The sequence below is a fragment of the Stigmatopora nigra genome, chromosome 5 (assembly GCF_051989575.1).
Source record: "Stigmatopora nigra isolate UIUO_SnigA chromosome 5, RoL_Snig_1.1, whole genome shotgun sequence".
In the NCBI taxonomy this organism is placed as follows: domain Eukaryota; kingdom Metazoa; phylum Chordata; class Actinopteri; order Syngnathiformes; family Syngnathidae; genus Stigmatopora; species Stigmatopora nigra.
The window spans coordinates 6,030,322-6,057,771 of record NC_135512.1 but is presented as its reverse complement, the minus strand read 5'-3'; the positions used below and the strand labels follow the sequence as shown (position 1 = coordinate 6,057,771).

Below are 27,450 nucleotides of genomic sequence, written 5' to 3'. Positions count from 1 at the left end.
ACGACATAGGTACCTATGTCGTTTTCTCAATAAAAAAACGACATAGGTACCTATGTCGTTTTCTCAATAAAAACGACATAGGTACCTATGTCGTTTTTTCTAAAAAAACGACATAGGTACCTATGTCGTTTTCTCTATCAAAAACGACACAAAAACGACATAGGTACCTATGTCGTTTTTATTGAAAAAACGACATAGGTACCTATGTTGTTTTTTCTAAAAAAACGACATAGGTACCTATGTCATTTTCTCAATAAAAAACGACAAAGGTACCTATGTCGTTTTTTCTAAAAAAACGACATAGGTACCTATGTCGTTTTCTCAATAAAAAACGACATAGGTACCTATGTCGTGTTCTATAAAAAATGACATAGGTACCTATGTCGTTTTCTCTATAAAAAACGACATAGGTACCTATGTCGTTTTCTCAATAAAAAACGACATAGGTACCTATGTCGTTTTCTCAATAAAAAACGACATAGGTACCTATGTCGTTTTCTCAATAAAAAACGACATAGGTACCTATGTCGTTTTCTCAATAAAAACGACATAGGTACCTATTGTCGTTTTCTCTATAAAAAAACGACATAGGTACCTATGTCGTTTTCTCAATAAAAACGACATAGGTACCTATGTCGTTTTTTTCTAAAAAAACGACATAGATACCTATGTCGTTTTCTCAATAAAAACGACATAGGTACCTATTGTCGTTTTCTCTATAAAAAACGACATAGGTACCTATGTCGTTTTCTCAATAAAAACGACATAGGTACCTATGTCGTTTTTTTCTAAAAAAACGACATAGATACCTATGTCGTTTTCTCAATAAAAAACGACATAGGTACCTATGTCGTTTTCTCAATAAAAAACGACATAGGTACCTATGTCGTTTTCTCAATAAAAAACGACATAGGTACCTATGTCGTTTTCTCAATAAAAAACGACATAGGTACCTATGTCGTTTTTTTTCTAAAAAAACGACATAGATACCTATGTCGTTTTCTCAATAAAAAACGACATAGGTACCTATGTCGTTTTCTCAATAAAAAACGACATAGGTACCTATGTCGTTTTCTCAATAAAAAACGACATAGGTACCTATGTCGTTTTCTCAATAAAAAACGACATAGGTACCTATGTCGTTTTCTCTATAAAAAACGACATAGGTACCTATGTCGTTTTCTCAATAAACAACGACATAGGTACCTATGTCGTTTTCTCAATAAAAAACGACATAGGTACCTATGTCGTTTTTTCTAAAAAAACGACATAGGTACCTATGTCGTTTTCTCTATAAAAAACGACATAGGTGCCTATGTCGTTTTCTCAATAAAAAACGACATAGGTACCTATGTCGTTTTTTATTGAGAAAACGACATAGGCACCTATGTCGTTTTTTATAGAGAAAACGACATAGGTACCTATGTCGTTTTTTTAGAAAAAACGACATAGGTACCTATGTCGTTTTTTATTGAGAAAACGACATAGGTACCTATGTCGTTGTTTATTGAGAAAACGACATAGGTACCTATGTCGTTTTTTATAGAGAAAACGACATAGGTACCTATGTCGTTTTTTATTGAGAAAACGACATAGGTACCTATGTCGTTTTTTCTAAAAAAAACGACATAGGTACCTATGTCGTTTTTTATTGAGAAAACGACATAGGCACCTATGTCGTTTTTTATAGAGAAAACGACATAGGTACCTATGTCGTTTTTTGGGGGGAAAAACGACATAGGTACCTATGTCGTTTTTTTTCCCCAAAAAATGACATAGGTCTTTCCTTAAGAGATATATCAGCAAGACTTTCATTGTCATGCGTGCCAGCTGAATTCATTGAGTAATGGATAAAGGTTATATTTGCTAAAGGATGTTTTTACTATGCATGGTCTTGTTTATTTTAGAAAAAAACGACATAGGTACCTATGTCGTTTTTTTCTAAAAAAACGACATAGATACCTATGTCGTTTTCTCAATAAAAAACGACATAGGTACCTATGTTGTTTTCTCAATAAAAACGACATAGGTACCTATTGTCGTTTTCTCTATAAAAAACGACATAGGTACCTATGTCGTGTTCTATAAAAAATGACATAGGTACCTATGTCGTTTTCTCAATAAAAAACGACATAGGTACCTATGTCGTTTTTTTTCTAAAAAAAACGACATAGATACCTATGTCGTTTTCTCAATAAAAAACGACATAGGTACCTATGTCGTTTTCTCAATAAAAAACGACATAGGTACCTATGTCGTTTTCTCAATAAAAAACGACATAGGTACCTATGTCGTTTTCTCAATAAAAAACGACATAGGTACCTATGTCGTTTTTTCTAAAAAAACGACATAGGTACCTATGTCGTTTTCTCTATAAAAAACGACATAGGTGCCTATGTCGTTTTCTCAATAAAAAACGACATAGGTACCTATGTCGTTTTTTTTAGAAAAAACGACATAGGTACCTATGTCGTTTTTTGGGGGGAAAAACGACATAGGTACCTATGTCGTTTTTTTTCCCCAAAAAATGACATAGGTCTTTCCTTAAGAGATATATCAGCAAGACTTTCATTGTCATGCGTGCCAGCTGAATTCATTGAGTAATGGATAAAGGTTATATTTGCTAAAGGATGTTTTTACTATGCATGGTCTTGTTTATTTTAAAGAAAAAGTCTTTTAGTTTCCCCATACAGTGCGGAAAATACGTTGCTACAATACACTGAAGGAGGCTGAATGCAAACTGCAGCAAAGTAGAGAATGTGGCTGGCGCTTGACACCAAAGCATCGAAAGTAAAGACTCAGCGACTAACGGGCTAATATTTTCATTTCGATCATTTATAGCTCCTCAAATTTTAGAGTGGTTCACCCAATGTGTCTTGGCTCGAGGACGCTTGGCACTTTATGTTGCCCAAAGCAAACTGGTTTAGGTTTCATGGGAAAGGAAGCAACCATGAGAGACTTTTTTCCCCCCTCTAGTCTGTCAGGATGATAGATGGATCCATAATGCTGCGTCATTCACTGTGTGGAGAGTATGGCATGCTAAGGGCACAAAAGGGAAGCCTGGGGATGAGAATTAAACCCCTCTTGGGAAGGTTTGACACTATTTCAAGTTGGCCTTTCCGGGTGAATTGACTTAGCGTAGGTGCAAGTGAGGTTAACGTTACCTCCATTGTGGCTCTGGACATGGATTGGTTCAGTAGATACCACAAAAGCCGATAAAACAGATAAAATATCCAGGCTAAGGTTGGGTAAAAGTGGTCAGACAATGACCAGAACAGTTTTAAAGGCCGGTTCAAGGCCAGTTGTGGATAGACCGCTTATTCAAATCCACTGCCTGTGTGGCCGCCAGACTCCATATCATTATGGGATTTGCTTGAAAAAGTAATGCTTGCTTATAATAACGCCGAACAGAAGTGATATGCCCCTCGAGGTTTGAACAGTTTTGCGGTTTGCTCAAGGAATAGGAAGAAGAAAGCCTCCGAGGCAACGAGAGAATCATTACTAACCGTTTGGTAAATTACAGCCACACCGAAAAGAGTCAGAAAGGCTGTGCTCAGAACCCGAGGGGCTCTTTCAAACTGGACCTGGCTGGACTTGGACTTCACTGAAGTATCGTACAGTGTGAAGGATTGCGTCATTGGGTTTCCCAAGTGGTTGACTGCCAGCCTTTGGTTTACTTTTGTTTGGTTTTCAAAAATGGGCAAGTCCTACAGACAGTAAAAAAAACTATGGCGTGGCAGCTTGGTGCTCGGATGTTTGGTCGCTGGTTGTCAAATGTTCCCTAACCCTAACCCTTACCCTAACCATTTTTTTATTTAAACATACCCTAACCCTAGCCATTTTGTATTTAAACACACCCTAACCCTAAACCTTGGACCCTAGGACTCTAGGACCATAGAACAAATGTGAGAATTTAGATATAAAATGGGTTTCTACTTACGAAAAATCCAAGTTAGGACGCACTTCTGGAATGAATGAATTTCTGTTCTTATAGTTGGTATATGTGAGTCGTTTCTCCCACACTGTCAAGTTGAGCTATGGACCCTCAATGTTGTGTCGTTTCCGGCCTGTAGATAAAAAAGAAATAAATCATTTTAATTTATTTATATGAATGACTTTGGGCTTAACTGTATGCATCTGCACGATAGCTGATGAAGCCAAACAAAGGGGAACGTTGGCAATTTTCAATTATTTTTTATCTCCTTTTTCTCCATAATGTCTGTCTATGGAAATACTATCTAGGCAAGTCTCTATTAAAGGATTAGAGATCACTGATGCTCCCATCTCAAGTCGCTGGTGGACTTGATACGATAATAACGTAAAATGTGAAACACATTTCAAAATGAGAGACTATTCCCAGCCTCAATGGACTGAGGTTTTGATGTTGATGTTTGATATTTTAACGCATCAAAAATTTTAAGGACAACAGAGGAGGAGAAAATGGAGATGTGAGCTTTCCTGGGAACATCTGCCATCGATACGCTGTTATGTACTGTATTCAAAAAGAAAGGAATGTAATATCGCAGTGAGAAATAGCAATGTGGTTACAACAGGTTTTGGGTTTTGAATCCTGTTCCAGATCACTCAAGACCCAAAGAAGTACAATTGGCGTAAAAAGGCAGGGAATGGAGAAAATGAATTTATTGCTAATCCAGAAAATACTATGATGGCTAAACCGAAAGTTAAAGATGGATGAAATGTTTTCAAATTCACAGATTAATACCGCCATTTTTTCATCTCCCAGTTCAAGTTAACTTTCAAAAGATGTTCATTTAACTAAATCACAATTTTTTTCATATTTCGATAGCCAAATGCTAACAAAACTGATGGATTATAAAGATTTAAAAAACAATATTTCAACATTAAAATGCCAGACGTGTTGACAGATGATAAAACACTACTTACATATTGTATTTAAACCCTTTTGCAAAGAATAAACAATATTCTGGATTTGACGAAATTTTGTTAGCTTGATGCTAACAACATTTTTAAACAAAATTGTTGGATTATAAAGGTTTAAGCAAGCAAAATTTCAACATTACAACATCAGACATGTTGAAAGATCATAAAACACTACTTATATATTGCATTTAAACCCCTTGCAAAGACTAAACAATATTATGGATTCGACAAAATTTTGCTAGCCTGATGCTAACAACCTTTACTAACAAAATTATTGGATTATAAAGGTTTAAACAAGCAATATTTCAACATTACAACACCAGACATGTTGACAGATGATAAAACACTACTTAGATATTGCGTTTAAACCCTTTGCGAAGAATAAACAACATGTGGCTGGGTTAAGAGTGTGATTACACACCAAGGATATCTCAAATCTGAAATCTCCCCCTTAATTTGTGAGCCTTGGCTTAAGAATGCCAGACACCTGGGAGTTTTAATTCACGGAAAATGGCAATATGAATAAATCTGCGGCTTGGGCGATGAGGGGAATCTGTGGTTTCGGAGCCTTAGAGAGACTTATGAGGAATAAAATCCAAACATGGCCCCCTAAGAACAGTACAGGCTGTATCCACTACGCTCAGATTACTTAGTAAATGTTACTCTGTCAACTTTTGTGGAGAGCGTGCAATATCAAAACAGAATCCAGTCATCTTGTGGGTGTGCGAGCCGTGATGAATGAGGGTCCCGTAGAGCTTCGAAAGGGACTTTCAATCACGCTGTGCACCCCAAAAAAGGTGAAGCGGTTTGTAAATCAGACCACTGTCTTACCGTGTCGATTTAGAAGTTTTAAGCACCGCCAAGTGTGACTCACTCAAATACTTTGTTGCTTTATATACTGTGGGAGTTCAAAGTATCTGTACAATACTCCAAATTTGGGCTTTTTTGTATTTTTTTTGGTGAAAAATAATGTTGCTTTGTGGCTATGATAGCGCAGTATTGCCTAATATAATTATTTAGTTCAATATGCATGTACTTTTCTTTCTATTGTGCATTGTGGCGGTTTCAAGATTGTATCTAGCAAAACAACTAAGGAGAAAAGCTGCATTTTTTTTACTTCATAGAGTATTTCAGGTCATTCTGTTTATTTCTATGGCATGAGGTCCTGACATGTTTGGAAATTTCTGAAAGGCCAAACCAAGACAAGAAGGTGGTGACAACGGGAGGGTGAAACCACACACAACGCGAACTAGAACTCCGATCTTGTAGCTCAAGCAAGACTACATTTATATAAAGTTGGTGTATTTTCTTTTGTCAGTGACCAAAAGTAGAGATCACATCCTAACACATGTTCCAGATCAGCTGAAGAAGCAGAAAATGACTTCACTAGATCTTTCCTATGAGAGTTCCTTGTGTGTGTGTGTGTGTGTGTGTGTGCGTGTGTGTGTTCTTTAATGGAGAGCCCTCCAGTCATACAAGGCTTGCTGTTTAATATTCTTTCCCTCACTGGACCTCTCTGTGCGTTTGTTTTTATGGTGCCTTTAGAAGCCGTGCTGCTGACTGTTGACGTGTTTCATCTGCGTGCGTCTGCGTTGGCGCTACGGCACGGGCACGCGCTCTGGCGTGTGCGTTTGTACATAGCACCCTCACGCCAGAGCGTTTCCTAACAGGCTGCCGGTCTGTTGACAGCCCTTCTGCTTCCTGTCAAGTGCCAGAACAGCTCCATGTGTCGTTGAAGAGTCGATAGAAGAGGGATGCTCATATTGGAGAGAGCGTGTGTGTGTGTGTGTGTTTATCAGAGTCTACGGTCGGTCGGGTTATTATTATTACGAGACGCAGCTTGAAATGCTCCTCTGCCCACTTCTTGCACACCATCCATTATAGTCACTTGAAAGCAACATTTAAATCAACGCATTATGTTCGGCCCGACCTGATGACATCCACGTCAAATCAGACCCGTTCGTTCATTCATTTTATGAACTGCTTTATCCTGACTAGGGTCGTGAGGGGTGCTGGAGCCTATCCCAGCTGACATGGGGCGTGACCGGACATTTGGTCGCCGGTGACAGAGTTTACTGTTGAAACCAGCTCTCAAAATTATATTCATGAGAAAGAGTTTAATATCTAAGTACTGTTTAATATCTAATTACTGTTTAATATCTAAGTACTGTCTAATATCTAAGTACTGTCTAATATCTAAGTACTGTCTAATAACTAAGTACTGTTTAATATCTAAGTACTGTTTAATATCTAAGTACTGTTTAATATCTAAGTACTGTTTAATATCTAAGTACTGTTTAATATCTAAGTACTGTTTAATATCTAAGTACTGTTTAATATATCTCAATATCTTCAGGTTGCCGAGTAGGTAACGCCTCAGCCTCATAGTTATGTGGAGTTTGCATGACCTCCCGGGGCTTGCGTGGGTTTTCTCTGAGTACTCTGGCTTCCTCCCACGTCCCCCAAAACATGCACGCTTAGGCTGGTTGAACACTCTAAATCGCCCCTGGGTGACCTTCTCCTGTCATGTTGGCAGAGAGCAGATTTCCCGGCTGCTTCCTATGAAAAAACTTCATACGCGTAGAAGCTTTGATCCCAAGCAGTCGGCATACGTGTGCCATAAAAGCCCCTTCAACGAGATAATCTTCAAAAGAAGCATGATGCCCATCTTCAAAAGAAGCCCAAATCCCGACTTTTGCATCTTATACATGAGTTCATATGGGAGTCACGTGTGCAATCCACAGAACATATGCTATCGATGCTACGCTCTCCCCACCCCAAAGCTTTAATTTGCCACCGCCTATGCGACTGAAGTCATTTCTATGCTTCCTATTACCATAACATTATGACATAAATAGCCTCTATTGTCCACTACCAATACATATTGCAATGACAGGAGGGGAGAACATGATTACTCCTCCATATCTTTTCCTCAAAAAGCCGAAAGGTAAATTTGCTTTAACAGCGGGACGGCCCTTTTTCACTCGCCCGGCGACAAGCAGGAGGTGAGATACCCTCTTTACTTGTGGGATAATACAATTACTCACAATGGCCTGTGATCAGTGGGATTGAAGAAGAGCCATCATGGGGAACCCTTGCCATCCAGCTTTGATGTGTAGCTTCATTCATTCATCCCTGTATGAAAAAGAGGTCCAAATTGTATAAAGAGGAAAAAGCAGGGGGAAAAACACTACTATTATCAACCAAGCTAAGGTCAGACTTGGTATAGTGATTGTAATAGTACTTTTACAGTGTGTTCTGCTAAAAAAAAGAAGGTACAGTATCAAAACAGTCAACCCTTTTAATGATTGCAATTCTCCTTGATAAGTGATAATAAATCGTACAAATGCAGGTACATATTTACTCAGATAGGGCGTACTTAAAAGTTTGTTAAAATTTCCCCCAAAGTGGATGGGGCGCCCAATCAGTCAGTGCGCCTTGTGTATGTAAGAAATTCAAGATTAAGCTAAAAACTCAGTGGTTTATAAGGCGCTTTGTCGATTTTGGAGAAAATTTAAGGCTTTTAAGTGCGCCTTATAGTCGTGAAAATATAGTACTTTAAGTTTTTCTCCCTCGTACAAAAGTTGTTATACAGCGTACACATTGAAATTACCAAAAAAACATAAAATACTGCATTTTTTTATCATAAGTTGACAGGTACTGTGTTCAAAAAACTCATTTATGGTAGTTCTAAAAAGGGGCTTCTTAATGGAACTTAGCCTTTTTACAATAAACATTTTTTTATATATACTACTCTCACATTTAAATTTGACGTGAACCCTTTCTGATGGGTGTTTTATTAGCTCAATATGGCCACCACCACATTACGTTGGCCTAAAACAACACTTTGTGGTTTACTTTCAATAGTTGCTAATGAAACTATAACAAATACTTCATGTTATAGTATCCTGACCCTAGCATTGAAGTATGGGATGAAAAAATATGCTAGTGAGGCATTGCTTTGGAAAAGCAAGCCGGAGTTTGACCTCTGTCACTTTATCTCTTCCCTGTCCTGCCTTTCGTCATGTTGACCCCTGCAAAATGAAGATAGACAGACAGGCATCCTGTGTGTGTGTTGACATGCCCTGCAGGGCAAAATTGCGCTGGGATTGGGAAACTAACTCAATTAAAATCGTAGATATCAAAACAATTAAAATCAGCCTACAGAGAAGTTCAATTTTTAACATTTTAAAAATGTAACAGCATGTAATCAATCGTAAAAAGATCCCTTAATCAGGAGCCAGGTATCAAACCTGAACGTAAATGAATCCAAATGATTAATCAATGGTGTCATTTTTTGAAAAATATGCTATTCAGTGCATAAGGGTGGTTTATACTTAAAATAAAATTGTCAGAAACATTAAAATGTCTTTGTATTTCTTATTGTTTTGTTGAACTGTAACTTGTGAAATATGTACGAAATAACATATTAAACCACTCGGTTAGCGCAAAAACAGATGTTTTTGAGTTAAAAAGCCTCCAAATCAGCAGAAAGCGACAAACAAATAAGAAGTATCGTGGAAAATCCCTCAAACTCAATAGGAAATGAGCCAAAATGTACTGGAAGTGACCTGTGAGTACCCAAAATGGATAAATAAATTAATTCCTTGCCTGCTATTGACAATGATAGATGTCCAATTCACTTAAACTGGCTGTGGATGCTCATCTTTCAGTGCCATTGATAACATTTGGACTAGCAGGAACAATGGCGGCATGACTGGACGCTTGGTCACCGGTCAAATGAACTTAGATATTAAACAGTACTTAGATATTAAACACTCTTTCTTGGATATTAAACTCTCTCCCATGAATATAATTTTTAGAGCTGGTTTCAACAGTAAACTTTCTGTCACCAAAAGACTGGCGACCAAACGTCCGAGTACCCAATGGCGCCCATTCACGACCAAAACTAAACTGGTTCGGCCCACATGACATCTAGTCCACCTGAATACCAGTCAAAATGCATTGGTCATCTACTGCGATAATCTCTACCAATGACTACAACACACTGACAAAGATGTTTAACAGCTAATTATTTGTATACAGCAAAACTCAATAGATTTATTCTGAAGTACCTGTCTTCAGCCGATGGACACCTTGACTCCCATCCTGACACCGTCCTCCTCCTCCTCCTCCTCCTGGTCCGCCATGTCCAAATTCTCTCCTTTCCCAAGCTATCTGCGAAGGGAAACCACAATAACATTTCACCGGAGACTTTGTCAATATTATTCTTTGACATCTTCAAAGTGGGACAGAGGATATTGGAGCCCAAGCTGGAGACGGGTGGAGATAGAGTGTGTGTGTGTGTGTGTGTATATATGTGTGTATGTGTGTGTTTTCCTGCTGAAAAAGGACAGAGAGGCCGTTCACTTGGGCCGTCTCGGCAATTGGTACTTTCCCCGCTCAAGTATGGCTGCCTGAAGCTACCAGCCCCTCCTTTGGCATCAATCATCTCCAGCGTCTCTTTGAAGCTCTATCTTTGCACCCCGGGGTGAGTTAGCCACATATCCTCAATTTTTCAATCTGCAGCCTGCTGAGCTCTCCACTAGGGGGCCCCGTGCTTGGTACAAAGCAGTCTCATGCACTGTGGTTTCGAGGGTAATAGAAGAAGCGCCTCTTTCATGACAAGTTATGATTTCAGAGGCGGAGGCGGTGAGATACAGCCACATTTTTTTGAAAGAATTCTTATTCCGTATGAAGCTCGAATACAATAATATGCTCCATTTTTACCACCACATCCTCTATGTCCATTCTCTTATTTAAACTGGGGGGATTTTAGCAAACAGTGTGTTCTGGAATAAAAAAGGGCTATGACACATTTTTACAAGGGTACACCTTCTTTATCCTCTGCAAAGAATAATTTGTTTTGGCATCAAAAATTACTTAGTCTTAAGAAAATTACATTTGAAATAAAAGTGTTTTGATATATGGTTTTGGGCATGGAATGAATTGGACTTGCATCTCAAACCCTGTTTATGTCTGAATTTAAACTTTAATTTGACCTTTGTATTTAATATATATCATTTTTTTAATTTCATTTTTTCATTGTTGAATTTCTACGGATTTGCCTTGTTTTGCAATCTGAACTAGCTTTTGTCTAAACATTGTCAATAACACGTATTAATAACAGAAGGATTGTCAAAATGTTAACATTTTATGGAACGTTACATAAAAAGAAAAGGTTGAATTCAAGCACCCACACAAATTAAAAAAAAAATGTATTTTTTTCTAGTTTTTTTCTTCTAGTTTTTGCATGATGTGTCTCACTTACAAAACACCAGGAAAACATAAACTCTTTATTGCAGGTAATTACTCCCCACAGGAAAATTCTGATCCCCTTTATTATTCTTTTCAAGGCCTCAAAACCTAAGATCACTCCCACATTTTCTTTTTAATCAGTCTCCAGAAACTTCATCTTCTAGTTTGTGAATATTTGTCCAGTCCTGACCTTCACATCTCGGTCCTTCCAAACTAGTCAAAATTGCAATGGCTCCAGTTGGCACTCCCAAAGCCAAATATTGGTTCAAAGTCTTAGTAGTAGACAGGCTCTCTCACAACATCCAAATTTGCCCAAGTCAATGTTTGGTCCGTGTAATCTCCACAGCGGTCATTCCTGAATTTTGGTCAACAAATTCATGATCCTCGGTTTCTTCACTCTCTCCAGCAATTGTCTTAACGTTTGTGTTGTGGACATTTAATCTCCCCTGCAATCAGTTCTAACTTCCAAAAATGGGTTGCTAGCTAAAATCTTTTAGGACATTGTGGGCCTATATACATCTCTTTAAGCATAAGCCATCGTTTTAGTATATTTTTAAGTGGTTAAATAAAAAAATTATTGTATTTTTTACAAAATGTACGGATGTTTTGAATATATAGTGTTCCTTCTTGTATTATAACCAATTTGGCTGTAAATTCTGGTGCTTCAGAAAGAGCAAAAACACAATCAAAAAGGTCAAGACAAAAAAAATCTTGAATTACATAAATAGTCCATGACTGACTGGCGACCAGTCTACAATGTGTGCTCTATCTTTCACCCTAAATCAGCACAGATTGGCTACAGCACCACGCGAGCCTGACACGGACGAGCGTTCTTGAAAATGAATGAATGAGCCCATTTTAAAAAATATAAATTTAAACCTTCCCATCCTCCCAAACATGTGTTCGCTAAGTGACTACTTAATACCTACATTTTAAGTTTAAAGTGTATTTTAGTGGCTGGCTGGTACGCAGCATGTCGTAAGGTCCTGGAGCTCGTCCAGAAATCAACCAGCGGTTTTAGAAGCCCACTTTCTAAGCGGCCAAGAATGTACAAGGGCTCCTTCAAAGGAGCTAAGTGTGGTTAAAGCAGGTACTATACCCGAATCCACAGGTGCCCACATTAGAGCTGCCGCAACCACTAACTGTAAGCTCACACCTGTAGTAGAACAAGAACTAAAGTATGACCCAAAAAAAAGGCAAAGAATAAGAAAGCCGCAGAAGAACGCGGTTGACTTTCTGAAATTACTCAGTAAATGGTGCCCATTTACAGAGAGACTAAAGAAAAGGTGTCAAATGTGTGACCCGTGGGCACTTTGTAGCTCATTCATACTTTTGGTCACGTGTCAAAGTGGCGGCCCGGGGGCCAAATCTGGCCCGCCGTATCATTTTGTGTGGCCCGGAAAAGTAAATCACGAGAACAAACTTTCTATTTTAGGATCAAATTAAAATGAAGAGTATTGATGTATATTAAATTTCCTGATTTTTCCACTTTTAAATCAATAACAGTCATTTTTTAATCATTTTTTCTTGTGTTTTTAGTTCTAAAATAATTTTGTAAAATCTAAAAATATATTTAAAAAAAGCTAAAATAAATATTGATTTATGTCTATACAAAACTGGATATTCAGTGCTTTTAATCCAGTTCTTTTAATCAATTAATAAAAAAAATAATAGTATATCTAAAATGGTCAGATCTACATGAGATCTACTTAACACCATAACCAACATTAACCTGTAAATACATCAAAATCAGCAAAAACCGACAGACTGAAGAAAGGCACCCTGAAATGTCCCTCAAAATCTCTTAAAAATGATCCAAAATTGACCAAAAATATACAAAAATGTAAGCGAAAAAAAAAAATCTGCAAAATTAACCTGTCTGTGGATACTTATCTCTCAATAGCATAAATCTACCTTTTAATTGCCAAAAAAATAAACTGATCCGACCCACACGAGATCTAGCAAGCCCGCGAACCCTACTGAGTTTGACCCCCCCCTGGACTAAAATGTCAAGAGGTCACTGTTTTTTCTCCAGATTGAGACAGTGTTAAAAGACAAGTCGGTCAAAAGAACACGCAGTGAGTTTCACAGCGGGTCAAAAAAGACGCAAGGAGAACACGACCCGGGACAAAGAAGTGCTTGTACCACGTCCGTCAGCTTTCCATCCGCTGGGAGGGGGTCCCAGGGTCCGCCAGTGAGAGGCCTCTATGTGATAAATGTCCCCGCTACTTGAGTCTGTCACCGGGGCCTCGGCTGGGACAATGGCTGGGGTCAAAATGGAGGAAAAGGGGGTCTCTCTCGCTCTTTTTCTCCCTGACTGTTTATTCCAAAAGGGGGTCTGCTCCACATCAGGACTACGGCGGCGGAGAGAATAAACAAAACACTTTGCACTGTTGCCTTTACTCAAGCCTGTTTATTTGTAACCATTCATCATCTCTGCGTGCTAGCCTGGCTTTAACGCCGCCGGCGACCAGTCAAATGCTAACGGACAGAGATGAATGAAAGGTTGCCGTGGAGGAAGCACACGACAACGTTTGATATATGAATTATTTACGTTTGGGGAATGCCTTGCAATAAGTAAAGGGCTCATATATCGTAAGCATGAAAGTTATATATGATGATGATTGTGAAAAGTCGAGATAAAAACCTATTTTTAGACTTTTTCTGAATAGAATTTTGGGTTGGGAAATCAAAATGACTGTAATAAAGTGGCTGTTTAAGTGGGCAGAGTCTATAACAACTTGGATATTGTGTGGGTAGGTTCACAATTGCCCTAATAAAATGCAAACGTGTGTTAAATGAGAGTTTGGAAAAAGCTGGCACCTTTTCGAGTGGATTTTAATCATTTTCAGGGGTTCTGAAATATGAACATTGATGGTTCGTCCTTCCATTTTAATGAATTGGACATTTAGCAGCTTGAATGGCATGGAATGAGTTAAATACTATTAAAAAATACACTTTAAGACTAATACTCTGGGCTGTTATTGTGTTTAACTTTATTCATTTAATTATTATCTTTGTATGAATTTAACTCATATAGAATACAATACATATTTATAATAAAAATAATAAAAACTATTATTAACCATAGCTTTAATTAAAACTAATCTATAAGTCATTTTTCATTGTATTTACGCTGTATGAATTTATAAGCCCATTATGAAAAATTATTAAATAAAATACAATAATTTATAATAAAATATAATCAAACTATATGCTAAACCATCATTACAATTAAAACGAATCTAAGTCATTTTATTTATTAACATGAATTATTAAACTTATGAAAAATTACGACACAAAATACAATGATTTATAATATAAAAATACCTAAAACTATTAACTATAACTAGCCTCATCAACAAGACATTGTAATATAATTAACAAAAAATAGCCACTTGCTCCCCCTCCCCAAAAAATACTTAACCAAAAATGGGCCAATTGCTCCTTTAAAAGGTTAACTGCAACATTTTTCCTGATATTATGAAAATAAATAAAATTATAACCTGCCTTCATACACATGGAAAGGTTAAAAGTTCTTAAAATATGAAATCCACCACATTCAGAGTTTACAGCAAAGCTGTCATCGCCCTCTTAACCTGCACCCACTCGACTCCCCTCTTTTAAAGGAAGAAGAAGAGGTGGGGTGACGGTAGGGGTGGAGGGGTGGAGGGGGGGGTCCGCCCCTTCCCACCCCTCCGGCGTAGACACGCTCCAAACTTGTTGAGCGCACCGACAAACTTTCCAAAAGACTTTGCGGCGCACAGACAGGAGAGGAGAGAAGACACGTTTTGGGGGTGTTCAAAGCAGGGTAGGGGATGGCGATGGTTGCACCCACGTGCGGCTGCTGTTGTGAGGTGACACAGACGGCGCTGTGAAACACCAAGAAAAGACAGACAAGAGACCAGAAGAGAAGAGAACAAGCTGTCCGTCAGCTGGACACTATGTTGCGCGTGCAGGGGCTGAGCTGGCTGCTCTTAAGCGCCCTGCTGTACCCCGCGGCGCCCCGGGCCACTCGGCCGGCAGGCAGACCCAGGCAGTGCGACCCCCCCGAGGCGGTGAGTGCAACGCTTTTGGCAATTATGACCATTCTTCTTTAAGGATGGACATTTGATTTGGTAGTAATAACATCAGATAGGGGGAATTTATTCAGAGCACTATTATCAAATAGAATGGGATTGTTATGATGTTCATAATTGCATCTATGAATATTGATGATGTATTGTCATTACCTAAAAAATATATAATATCTACCTGTGATATCATTTGGTGAGGAAGACTAATGATTTTTATATGAATTTTGATTTTATGGAAGAAAATTAGAAATAAATAGGTATGATTTATGTAAAAAAGTTTAGAAAATGTATGAAGTAAAAATTGATTTTGCAATAATATCTGTATGGACTTGTGATGAAATAAATTTGATATAAAGGGGATTTGAATTTGAGAAGCATAAACTTCATAAAAAGTGATTTCATATTTCTGTATGCATATATATATAGTATATCTATATTAAAAATATTGTTATTGTAAGGGCAAATCTACATTCACAAAAAAATGAAACTTTTATTTTCTATTGTGTCAAGCAGCAATTCAAAAATTGCAATAAGGCACCCCCCCCCCCAAAAATGCGATTTTTTTAAAATTGGGAATCACTAAATCTATACAATATCTTTACAACCCCAACAAAAACCTGCAACAACAATTACCACTGTACTGCTATTATTTTTAATTCCAATCCTTCAGACTGTAAATGTTATCCCATTCTGTCAAATCTGCACAAATTCTCATCCAAAAAACACAAAACTCATTCATCCCAGTTCAAAAAAAAACTGCTTAACTGACAAGTGCAACTGGTAAACTTAAATTAATTTAGAACAATGTTTTGTTCATCTTTCAGAGACATTCCAGCTCTGTGTGGCTTATTTACAAGAAAAACAATAGACAGACATATTTGTATGTTCCGCTCAGTTCATTCAACTGCAGCTGTGGTTAAAAAAAAAAGAAAAAAATAAATAAAAAAGACAAGCCCTTTCTCCAAGTGGACACAATTCATCCAAGATGATGATGAGCTTTAGGAGCCGGCGCTCCATAACTTTGCACGACTTCTAACGCACAACGCCGCACTCTGGTTTGTGTTAAGAGTAATTACCGCCATAAAAAAAGGAGCCCAAACGCGTCAAGCCTCTGCGGAGAAGTCCAGCACATAAGATCACCACTTTTCCATGTCTTTAAGTCTTCTCCTGCAAGTACACGATTTATTTTCCCCTTTACGTACAATACAATGACGAATGGCAACGAAAATAATGAAAAAAAAAAAAAAAAGCGTGCCGTAATAAAAATGCCACTCACTTTGTCTGAAACTGAAAAGGGAATTCAAATTGTATTTCTGCAAGACGTTCTGGATTAAATAAAGCGCCCAGGATTTATTTTGTCTGGGTGGCAACCGTGCCAGATATTGCGATGTGTTCATCACACTTCATTTCGAGGATAAAAAAGCAAGCCCCCGAGAAAGGATTGGACTTATTTTTTGGCGGACGTTCCCACCCGAGGACAAACGGGGCATTGGCAGGGGCGCTATAATTGGAACTGAAGGAAACCTTGGTCCGATATTTTTTTTTTTTTTTGAAGTGCGCAATTTCAAAGAATAACTTGAAATCCGGGCAACGGGCTTGATCCCTCAAATGCCTGATTACACCGTGTCTCCGAAGCCAGAAGATTGTTTATAAAAGCCAAAAACGGCCACGGTGCCAATAGCAAAGTCACAGCACATGCGCTCACGCCGGGTGCGCTTAACAAGAACCATATTCAAAACGCAATATGGCTTTACGCTGATTTAATTTGCTGTAACATAAGCGCAACAAGTCACAAACAATGCAGTGAGTATGGCTGTCAACGGTCGAGGCCCCCTATAGTGTCAGAAATGTCACAAACCGATTTTTTTCAAGCCGAGAACAGGCTCTTTTCAGCTTTTCGGACTTTATGAGCTTCATTCAGTATATTTGCAGTGCCGTTTTCAAACGCTTCCAGGTTCCAGAGGGGCTTTGGCCAGCCAGCTATACCAAGCTCGACAATAAACGGAGGTCTGTTTACAGCCAAGAGGGCCTCTCTATAAACGGCACCATGGCAGCGCAACCTAACGGGGTGCCATATCGGCTTTGCGTCCCCCCCAAAATGATATATTGGGCTTATGTAAATGCATGGGCATGGCAACCATACAGCAATGAAGACCATGCTAAGAATAGAAAACGGAATTTCTGGATAAAGAAAAACAAAAGTGTGGATTTTGGGACACAAGGTCATGTCTTAGTAATTTCAGGTCACTTCTAGTTGATTTTGGTTCACTACCTGTTACAGTTGGGGCAATTCCAGTTCACTTCTTGTTATTTTCTGGGGTACATTCTTTTGATTTTAGGTCCTTTTGATTTTAGGTACTTCTGACTTTAGGTCCTTCTGACTTTAGGTCCTTCTGACTTTAGGTCCTTCTGACTTTAGGTCCTTCTGATTTGAGGTCCTTCTGATTTGAGGTCCTTCTGATTTGAGGTCCTTCTGATTTGAGGTCCTTCTGATTTGAGGTCCTTCTGATTTGAGGTCCTTCTGATTTGAGGTCCTTCTGATTTGAGGTCCTTCTAGTTTGAGGTCCTTATTATTTGAGGTCCTTCTGATTTTAGGTCCTCCTGATTCTAGGTCCTTCTGATTTTAGGTCCTCCTGATTTTAGGTCTTTCTGATTTTAGGTCCTCTTGATTTTAGGTCCTCTTGATTTTAGGTCCTCTTGATTTTAGGTCCTCTTGATTTTAGGTCCTCTTGATTTCAGGTCCTATTGATTTTGGCAACATATAGGAAAAAAATGTGTTTCTTTGATTCCTGTTGATAAAAGTTTGATGGGAATGACTTTATATTTTAAATATAGGGGAGACTTTTAAATGAAAACATTTTGAGCTAGTGGTGCGCTGCTTGAATCCACCTGTCTTATTTATTTATTTTGATCTCTGCTTCTTCCACAGCAAAGCGACATGAACTCATTCCTATGGAAAGTAAAGCGCCCTCCCCCACACCCTCCTTCCTACCTGTACGGAACCATTCACGTACCTTACACCCGAGTGTGGGATTTCATCCCCGACGTTTCTAAGCGGGCATTCCGCAACAGCCACAATGTTTTCTTCGAGCTAGACCTAACCGACCCGCTGACCGTCTCCAAATTGACCAGCTGCCAGCTGCTCCCCCACGGGGAGAACCTCCAAAGCCTTCTACCTCGAGACTTGTACCGCCGCCTAAAACGCCACCTCGATTACATCAAGCACATGATGCCTTATTGGATGACGGCGGACCAGCGAGGCCGAGGCCTCTACGCCGACTACCTGTTCAACGCCATTGCGGGAAATTGGGAGAGAAAAAGGCCTGTGTGGGTTATGCTGATGGTCAACTCTCTGACCGAGTGGGACGTGAGGTCCAGGGGGACGCCGGTGCTGGACTTGTTTTTGGCTCAGGAGGCCGAGAGGATGGGGAAAAGGACGGGGGCGGTGGAACGAGTGGAGGAGCAGTGTCACCCCCTAAATGGTCTTAACTTTTCTCAGGTAAGAAAAGATTTGATTTGTTTTGTACCTGTGGGATGATAAGAAATGCTTGTTTGCAGTTTTTTTGGTGGTGGGGGGGGGGGGGGGGAGTAACGTTTTTGGTCCCTCTACTTACAAGTGCTTTAAGTTACAAATTTTTCAAGTTGCGGAATGCTCAAATATATATGTTACTGTTCCAAAAGATGATCATTTGTCCAAGTTAAGATCATCATATAATTATAACAAGGACATACTGCAACACACGCCACTTTTCTAAAGCTATAATTTTTGTACTTTTATCATTTTTAAAAGGTTTATAGCATTAAAATATCTGGAACAAATTTTGCCAATTGAATTCAAATTGACCTGTATTGCATTCAGCAAAAGAAAACTAGCTCAAACAGGTTAAAAATACTAAAAACACAAGCTACCTTTAACCGGTTCAATTAAACACACTTCCTTTCTTTTTCTACCACTTAAAACTTTCTTATTATACAGGATTTATTCCACAACTTGCGTCATTTGAGGTCCTTTTAGGAACAAACAAAAAAAAACAAGGTTTTGTTGTAAGCCAAGAATAGTTCAGATCAGTTGTATTTAAGTCCTTGGATACTAGAAATAGCTTCCAGGATGTCCCCCGCAGCCGGTTTCATTTAGTATTATGAAATATTAGTGCCATTGTTCATCATGGCTTGTCAGAGAAAAATGTCTCAAGAACATATGCTTAAAAAGACACAGGGAGTTCATCTCAAGTTTCTTAATTGCAGCGATCCTAATTCCTCAAAACTTTGAAGGCCCCCATGGAAGTTGTTCTACGGCCGCCATATAACGGAGCAGCTTAAATTTCGTAAAACGCACAGTTTAGCCAGACTATCTTAAATCAAAGAACCTTTAACCTAACCTGTTCAAAAATGATGATGTCAACTAATCATGATTGCCAAAACTTCTAAAACTTGGTTACATTTGATTTGAATTGACTAACATTTTAAATATTAGGCATGAATCGAGGTTAGAGTTGATTTGCTTCAGTGTTGTCAGACATTGTCTCGTTTCTATGACATCAACAAGAAAGGATTGCCTCATTTCTTTAAACATGAATCTCCTCGGGCAATATTCTAGTCTCCTCACTGTGGAATTTCTGGTGGGAGGCGCTAGCATGTAAACAGAGGAGCGAGGGCCGAGGAAGTCGCAATTAGATACATGAGATGAAACCTGGAAGTCAGCTATTTTGGGTTGAAGTGGCCTCTTAACCTCTTTACTTTGGCAAGGTCTAGCAGTCCTTTAAAACCTGTTGGCTTATCAAAAGACTCACATTTTCCCTGATTGTGGGTGATGGTAACAAACTTTGACGTAAACAACTTAAACGTGCTAAAGGTTGCAATGACATGTTAGACCTTTAGAGGGCATGACAAGCAGAAATGTTGCACTTTTCCAAAGAAAAGTAGAAGGAAAACTTTAGCAGTGGAAAAAACGTGTAAAAAAGTAGATGAGAGCATCACTGTTTCGGATTTCCTTGCACCTGCGTCGGCTAACGTTCAGATCGTTGTCAGCAACAAATCGGAAAAAGTTGAGAAGAGAACAAACTCTTCCCTTTAAAGAATGCAGATGCATTCCCCTAAATTTTGGCCGGGAAAACTTGTGATCAACAACCCGAACAAACAACATGAACAACACATCAATTTTCTATTCATCGTTTCGGGATGAACAAATTAAGGGTGGGTACTTTGAATTAAAAAATGAGCAATGCTAATTCTAAAGTATTTCTCTCGTGGGAGGTCCCATAAAAATCAGCAATCAGCTTTGACAACATGAGGAAGAGGCTGCGCTGTAATTTATATTCTTGCTCTTTGATCTGCACAGACGGGGAGAAATATCCCAGTCATGCAAGTCTCCCAGTCCAAGACAGATGCTTTGCATGCACACCACATAAACAGACACATACACACACATGCGACTCTTTTCTATTGCTGAATATGTAAGGGCCTCAACCTCCATGTGATAGGTCAAAGGGGATATGGGGGTTAATTTTAGGAAAAAACACGCTCCAAGGGTCTTCTTGGCTTTCAAAAGACCCTCCTAACGACGCTGTCACAGAAATACTGTACGGCAGCCAGGAAGATTTGCAACATACTAAATATGCTCAAATGTCCACACCATTGCAGGTTCTACTGTTTTATCGACATGAGGGGTAAATTTAGTGCAGTTTTAAGACGAGAATATAGACAAACATATTATGGCAGGGAGGGTGGAAAGCAGGGGTCGGCTACCTTTTTGACACAGAGAGCCATAAACAATTCTTATTTTCAAATTTTAAACCGAGACAAATTTTTGGGGGGCATTTGACCACTTTTAAAGTATTAAATCAATTCTTCGGACAACACTGTTACGTAGTTGCTAATACTAATGCTAGTGCTTAGATATTAAACGGTAATTAGATATTAAACAGTACTTAGATATTAAACAGTACTTAGATATTAAACTCTCTCTTACATATTAAAATCTCTCTCTTAGATATTAAAATCTCTCTTTTAGATATTAAACTCTCTCTCTTAGATATTAAACTCTCCCTCATGAATATAATTTTGAAAGCTGGCTTCAACAGTAAACACTGGCACCAAAAGACCGGCGACCAAAAGACTGGCGACCAAAAGACCGGCGACCAAAAGACCGGCGACCAAAAGACCGGCGACCAAAAGACCGGCGACCAAAAGACCGGCGACCAAAAGACCGGCGATCACTTGCTGCCATTGACAGTCAAAATAAATAGCACTGAAAAATGGGGATCTACAGCCAGTTTAGGCCAATCAGACATTGATCAATGTCAATAGCAGGCAATATTTAAATTCTGCATCACTTTAGTTTTTGCATTTAGGGTACTCACCTGTCACTTCTGGTCAATTTTGAATCATTTCCTTGTGAACATCAGGGACTTTTTCCGGGATGCTTCTTTTCCGTTTGTGGGTCGCTGATGATTTTTGGGTATTTCCATCTTATTTCAGTGGAACAGTTGATTGAAGATGTCCCAGATTTCCAAATATGTAAGAGCGAGCCCAACTGAAATGGAAACCATTATTGTCAATTATAATAATTTGTGATTTAATCTGAAGACTTTGCTTGATTGTCTCGCCTGCACGCTTTACTGTAAAAGGTCAGAGGATAAACATAAAAGTAGTGAGTGGGAATCAAAGGGAAGAAAGCGAGATAGAGAGCGACCGACGACGCTTGTGTGGTCACTGCTTGAACTAATCTGGAACATGAGCTACGTTAAAATGGGAAATCCGCGTTGGGATTGCTTCCAAACCGTGCCGGCCAACATGTTATTTGTTCCTAATAAAAGCAGCTTACAATATCCTGTAACTGACTTTCGCCAGAGCCTCTTTAGAAACTTGAGTCGAAATCATTCATCAAACACAAGCACCTGGTCTCCCTTCTGACACTATAGACCACCGAGGGACCGGCAAACTCAGAGGAAGTCGTTCTTCCTGACCCGTTGGATTGTTTGCAGGGGCCAATCGCCGGTGTATCAAAGCCGTCGTTGTGGTCTAAAAACGGCTAAATAAGACGGAAAAAAGCCAAAACCTGCTATAATGTGCAAGCACAAATTGATCGTTGAAGTTCCTCAAGACGTTATTTTTGGAGATTCCCCAACATACTCGAATATTTTGTCCATACAGACACCGGAGCCGTAATTTGGCTGGAAGGTTACCGTATTTCCGCACCATAAGGCGCAATCAATAGACGGCAGTGCCAACTAACAACAAATTTAACTTTGTTGAAAAGTTGACTTATTTTGGCAAGTACCAAAAACACCATTATCTTTATATAATTATTTCGTCACTAACTTTTTAAACCTAACCAAGGTAAAATATTTAACATCCCCATGTTTCTTGCAAGGTATATTTTTCTCTGGATATCATCCATAAGAACTGTTATTATACTATGTAAAACAGTACTATACTAAAGTACTATTTTGCCCAATAAGAAACAGCGGTTAGGACAAATGACTTGTATTTCCATTCAATTCAATGATAGATGATTAGAAATATCACGGTTTTTAGTCATAAAGTATTCCACTATTGCTTACCATATCACATTGTAATATTTAAATCTGAGCATTTCAAAAAGATCTTTTCCATAAATAATACTGTACGGATAATGATTCTACAAAATAGTTGGTGTATTTCCAGTGTGGCTCCAGTTTCTGGGCCTCCCACCAAATAAACACCTTTCCTTGCTGGGTCACGTTTCAAGCTGAGGCCACTGGCCCGTGTCCAGGAACAAAAAAACAAAACAAAACGCATCATATCTGTGGCGCCTGACTCCTGGACAGGGGTTCAGGGGTCGCGTGGAAGGTGGTATGGGAGTCAGCGGGGCAGAGCCCAGCGCCTACGAGACTGGCAGTCTGCCGGGGTCAGCCTGAGCGGTGAAGCAAGCAGGACAAACCTTTGAGCAAACTTCACACCAGTGGGGACATGGAAAAATGGGGCGACTTGTTGGGAGACGAGTGCGGGTGTCATCCTACTGGGGCAGTGGAGCTCAGTTTAGAGATTTAGATGAGCATCGGCTTGGGGTCATGGGTTCTCTGTGGGATCAACAGCAGAAAGCTGGAGTCCAGAAAATAATAGATGATGAATTGACATTTTTTGCTCTTTTGATGATGTTTTACAGTAAGAGTGTCAGACTCAGACTTAATTTCACATGGGCCGGCCCATTTTAGATATAATATTTAGATTTCATTTTTTATAAATGGATTAAAAGAACTGGTTTAAAAGCCCTGAATTTTCAGTTTTTTATAGATCTAAAACAATGTTTATTTTAGCTTTTTTAAATATATTTTTAGATTTTACAAAATGATTTTTGAACTAAAAAACACAGAAAAAAACTGATTAAAAATTACAATGATTGATTCAAAAGGGAGAATATCAAAAAAAATAATATAAATCTATACTCTTCATTTTAATTTGATCCTAAAAGAGAAACATTTGATTTTTGCATACTCTGACAAAATTCCATCAATGTGTGTAAAATTTGTGATATTGGGACTTTAAAAAAGGTCAACATAAACCACTCTCATATCTAAGGGCAATTGTAATAAATACCATAATGAGTTTTTTTTCTTTCTGTGGACTGGCTGGAGCCGACAGATGTCATTAGATTGTTTGATTGTTGTACCCAATGACGTGTGTGATGAGTCAGGCTTTACAGAAGCAACAACAAAAAAAAAACACTGAACTGAACCTCAACTTCTTGTGGTTCCTCCATCATTCCGTCTGACATGTCCCCAGGCTGGCGTTGTCCCGCCGCTCACCCTCCGCTCATCCGCACACATCAACACGTAGACGCACACTGGAAAAAAAAAGGGGATGACAGAGGGGGAAGATTAGCTTTTAAAGTGTGTAGAATGACGTGTCTCCTCCTGAAGCGGGACGTCTGAGGGTGGTTCACATCCAAACAGTAATTACTGTAGCAAATATGTGGAAAAGCTGAAAGGCAGCGCGTATCAACCCCCGATCACCTGCTTGCGTCGGCGGACAGACGGCGGTCCCACTGTTACGCTAATGACTTAATAGGTGCCCTTAATGACCAAATAGCCCGTTGCCATCCAGAAGCACTTAGACAATTACATGCTGGCCAGGACTCGGCAGGCTATCCGCGAGATGGAGGTGCTGAGAAAACAAGGGCCCCGATGCTAAATCACAGGCTTTTCACATGAATTGTAGAAAAACACCAGATTGGTATGAAAACAAAGCCAAAGCCAGAAAAACCTTTGAATGCGGGTATTAGAAATCAGTGGAGCATCAAGGAAAAAGTCAATTTGCAATTTTTGGTATTGGGAAAACAACTTATGGAAAGTCAAGAGCTCAATTAATAGAAAAATAGTGAGAAGAAAATAGTGACAGAGTTTACTGTTGAAACCAGCTCTCAAAATTATGTTGAGTGTTTAATATCTAAGAGAGTTTAATATCTAAAAGAGAGAGTTTAATATCTAAGTACTGTTTAATATCTAAGTACTGTTTAATATCTAAGTACTGTTTAATATCTAAGTACTGTTTAATATCTAAGTATTGTTTAATATCTAAGTATTGTTTAATATCTAAGTACTGTTTAATATCTAAGTACTGTTTAATATCTAAGTACATTTGACCGGCGACCAAAAGGGACCAAAAGACCGGTGACCAAAAGACTCATGGCATCTGTAAAGCTGCGACCAGTTAAAAAGATGGCAAAATGCTCTCATATTTAGCGCCACACAATGCTTCAAATATGGCATAAACATTTTAGAATCACTTTTTTTACACTTTACAACAATATTTAGGAATTTCAGTATTTATTTCTCAATAGGTGCTAAATTCTAAATTCAATGGTAAGGATGAATACAATTTTTTTTCGATAATGTAACCTACTCCACAGAGCTCCGCCTGTCTATTATTTTGGTACTTCTCGATGAGCATATTGTCTTTTAAACCGAACACCCCATATTTTTCTACAGTTAGATTCCAAAACCTTAAATTCCCCTCAGGATTAAAAGCATAAGCATCCATTATGTACACTATCTTTCTGCTTTTCTAATCAAGGTGACACATCAGCCAAAAGAGGGTGGTTGTTTTGGGATGGAAGGCCAGGTAGTTTTCCAGAAGGGTTGAGGTTAATCTCAGGTTGTCTGGGCCACAGGCTGATTGATCACAGGCTGGAATGTGACTGACTGGTTTCTTCCGAGACCTACTTGGCCCCTCTGGAATGTTGTTGTCTTCTGGGACATCAATGTTTTATAAATTTAGTTCATCTTTGGTTGAAGCAGATTAGTGAGGTCCTAACCGAGGGTAGCACCGTTTGATGTGGGTTTATGCGTGGATTTTCTCCAGTTATGTGTGCTTTTCTCACAATGTAAGAAACAACAAAGCAAACCTTGAAAATGTGGACACTTAAGTGGTTCAACAGAATAGCATAATGTGGAAAGAACCCAATTTAATTATGTAGACACTCATTCCATGGTCTTTTTAGCTATTTTTTTTTCTTACTATCCTCCACCAGCTCTGTCTGGACTTTGGTTTCTTTTAGCCTATATATATATATTACCACTTTAAGAAGTAACATTTTGTCAATCTGCATTTTGATCGGTGGTTTTGATATGATTAGGATTTGGCATACTAGTTCGTTAACTTACTTGACATTTAGTACATGTACCATATATTTCAGACATCTGGTTTGTTATATTTTACTTGACGTTTAGTACATGTACAGTATTTTTTGGACAATTAGTCGCACCAGCCAAATAATAAACAATGAAGAGGGGAAAAAAATCAATAAAAATCAATATATAAGTCGCACCTTGCATTTTTCGTCGACTTATGTGTTTGATTTTGTGTCTTTCTCATGTCCAAGGTAGCTAAAACTTGACAACTGGAATTAAACTTATTCTATTTCCAATATTAATCATGTGAGAAAAGATGAGAAAAAATCCACAAAAGTCAGACAAACCTAGAATTTCAGGGTTAATTTAGGCTTGTCAAAGGCAAACAGCGTTTTGAGCCCTAGTAAAAAAGCGTGTGCACACCCATCAGGTGTGTGACGAAAGAAAAAAAAGTTTTCCAGTATGCCTCGGCATGCGACTTTCCATGTCACACACTTGTTGGTCTCACATGAACTCAGCGTCCTAGTCCCCGCATAGTAACCCACCACACTCTCACTCTGGCACCCACGCACACAGACATTTACCGGCAGTCATAAATAGGTGCCAGCAGAGAGTAAGTGTGTGCGTGCACGCATGTGAGGCAGGCTTGTCGAGGATTAAGTGGAATTAGCAAAGCCCTCTCACTGAACCCACTTCTAATGTGACCCATGCCTCTCTTGTGGCCCTTTACGTTGTCCCCATTATACAAAAGCCAGTGGAGCGCTTCAGCAACACTTTGCTCACCTCTCGACATCGTTTTCACGTTCAAATTGTGCAACCCTAGTTGCGTCACAACGTTTATTTTTAGATAGCCAGTTATTTTGACTCGGAGGTCTGCAATCAAAACCTATTCACATACCGATGCAAGTTTCAAAACCATGCAAAATCCATTACGTAAATTCATCACGATACATTTTGATGAAAAATTATACCACGTTTACAATTGTCATGTTCCCAAAAATTCCAAACACAATATTAATACCAGGTCGGAAACAGGTTAATTTTGACGATCATTTTGGAATGTAAGCGAAACGACGTATTGCTCTATATTGAAGCCTGCCTCCAGAGGCCATCACTGGTACAGCAGTACCAGCTACGTGCCAATCACAGGACAACAAACAACAATTCTTACAATTATACAGCAATTAGAGCCAATTACGGTCTGAAACTTTAGATTCAGTGTTTCTTTTCTATGTACAAGCAAGTGAATAGTAATAAAGAAGAATGCTCTAGAAGTACAATACAGAGCATGTATGACACGGAAAAGTGAGTATCTAAGATTTGTGCTCTTTGAAACACTACGAGGCCGTGTGAAATAATAGAAAACACATAAAAAACCACAAAAAACAAACAAATCCAAACCAGAAGCCAGCTGTCTGTAGTAGATGCACTGCCTCACATTACATCACCCTTCGCTAAAAACCGTCTGACCCCATTGGTTAACGACTATATTTTTTAACGCTTTACCCAGTGTAAGATGGAAAGGACAGGAGTTTTAAAAATGTGTCTGGTGAGAACCTTGGTTCAACCTTTAAAATTCCCAGAACTTTTTCTCAGTCTGATTG

General features: G+C 38.8%; 1 protein-coding gene, 1 long non-coding RNA gene and 1 other non-coding gene across 3 annotated transcripts in view; 2 read left to right on the top strand and 1 right to left on the bottom strand.

The window, feature by feature from the left end:
- Positions 1 to 1,366: 1,366 nt before the first annotated feature.
- On the top strand, positions 1,367 to 1,607 carry LOC144197321 (small nucleolar RNA SNORA53). Its single transcript, XR_013326541.1, has one exon. It is a non-coding gene; the product is annotated as a small nucleolar RNA SNORA53 (small nucleolar RNA).
- Positions 1,608 to 3,831: 2,224 nt separating this feature from the next.
- The window catches only part of LOC144196999 (uncharacterized), a 38,253-nt gene continuing 14,634 nt past the window's right edge, over positions 3,832 to 27,450 (bottom strand). Inside the window, exons 2-6 of the long non-coding RNA XR_013326451.1 lie at positions 23,953 to 24,060; positions 21,596 to 21,768; positions 9,978 to 10,080; positions 7,950 to 8,037; positions 3,832 to 4,067 (exon numbers count right to left, since the gene is read on the bottom strand). This is a non-coding gene — a long non-coding RNA (uncharacterized LOC144196999). The remainder of the gene's footprint in view (positions 4,068 to 7,949; positions 8,038 to 9,977; positions 10,081 to 21,595; positions 21,769 to 23,952; positions 24,061 to 27,450) is intronic.
- Positions 14,884 to 27,450, top strand: part of trabd2b (TraB domain containing 2B) — a 48,276-nt gene continuing 35,709 nt past the window's right edge. The window contains exons 1-2 of the mRNA XM_077717523.1: positions 14,884 to 15,218; positions 18,166 to 18,735. Of these exons, the coding sequence (XP_077573649.1) occupies positions 15,105 to 15,218; positions 18,166 to 18,735 (684 nt within the window). The 5' untranslated portion in view covers positions 14,884 to 15,104. The remainder of the gene's footprint in view (positions 15,219 to 18,165; positions 18,736 to 27,450) is intronic.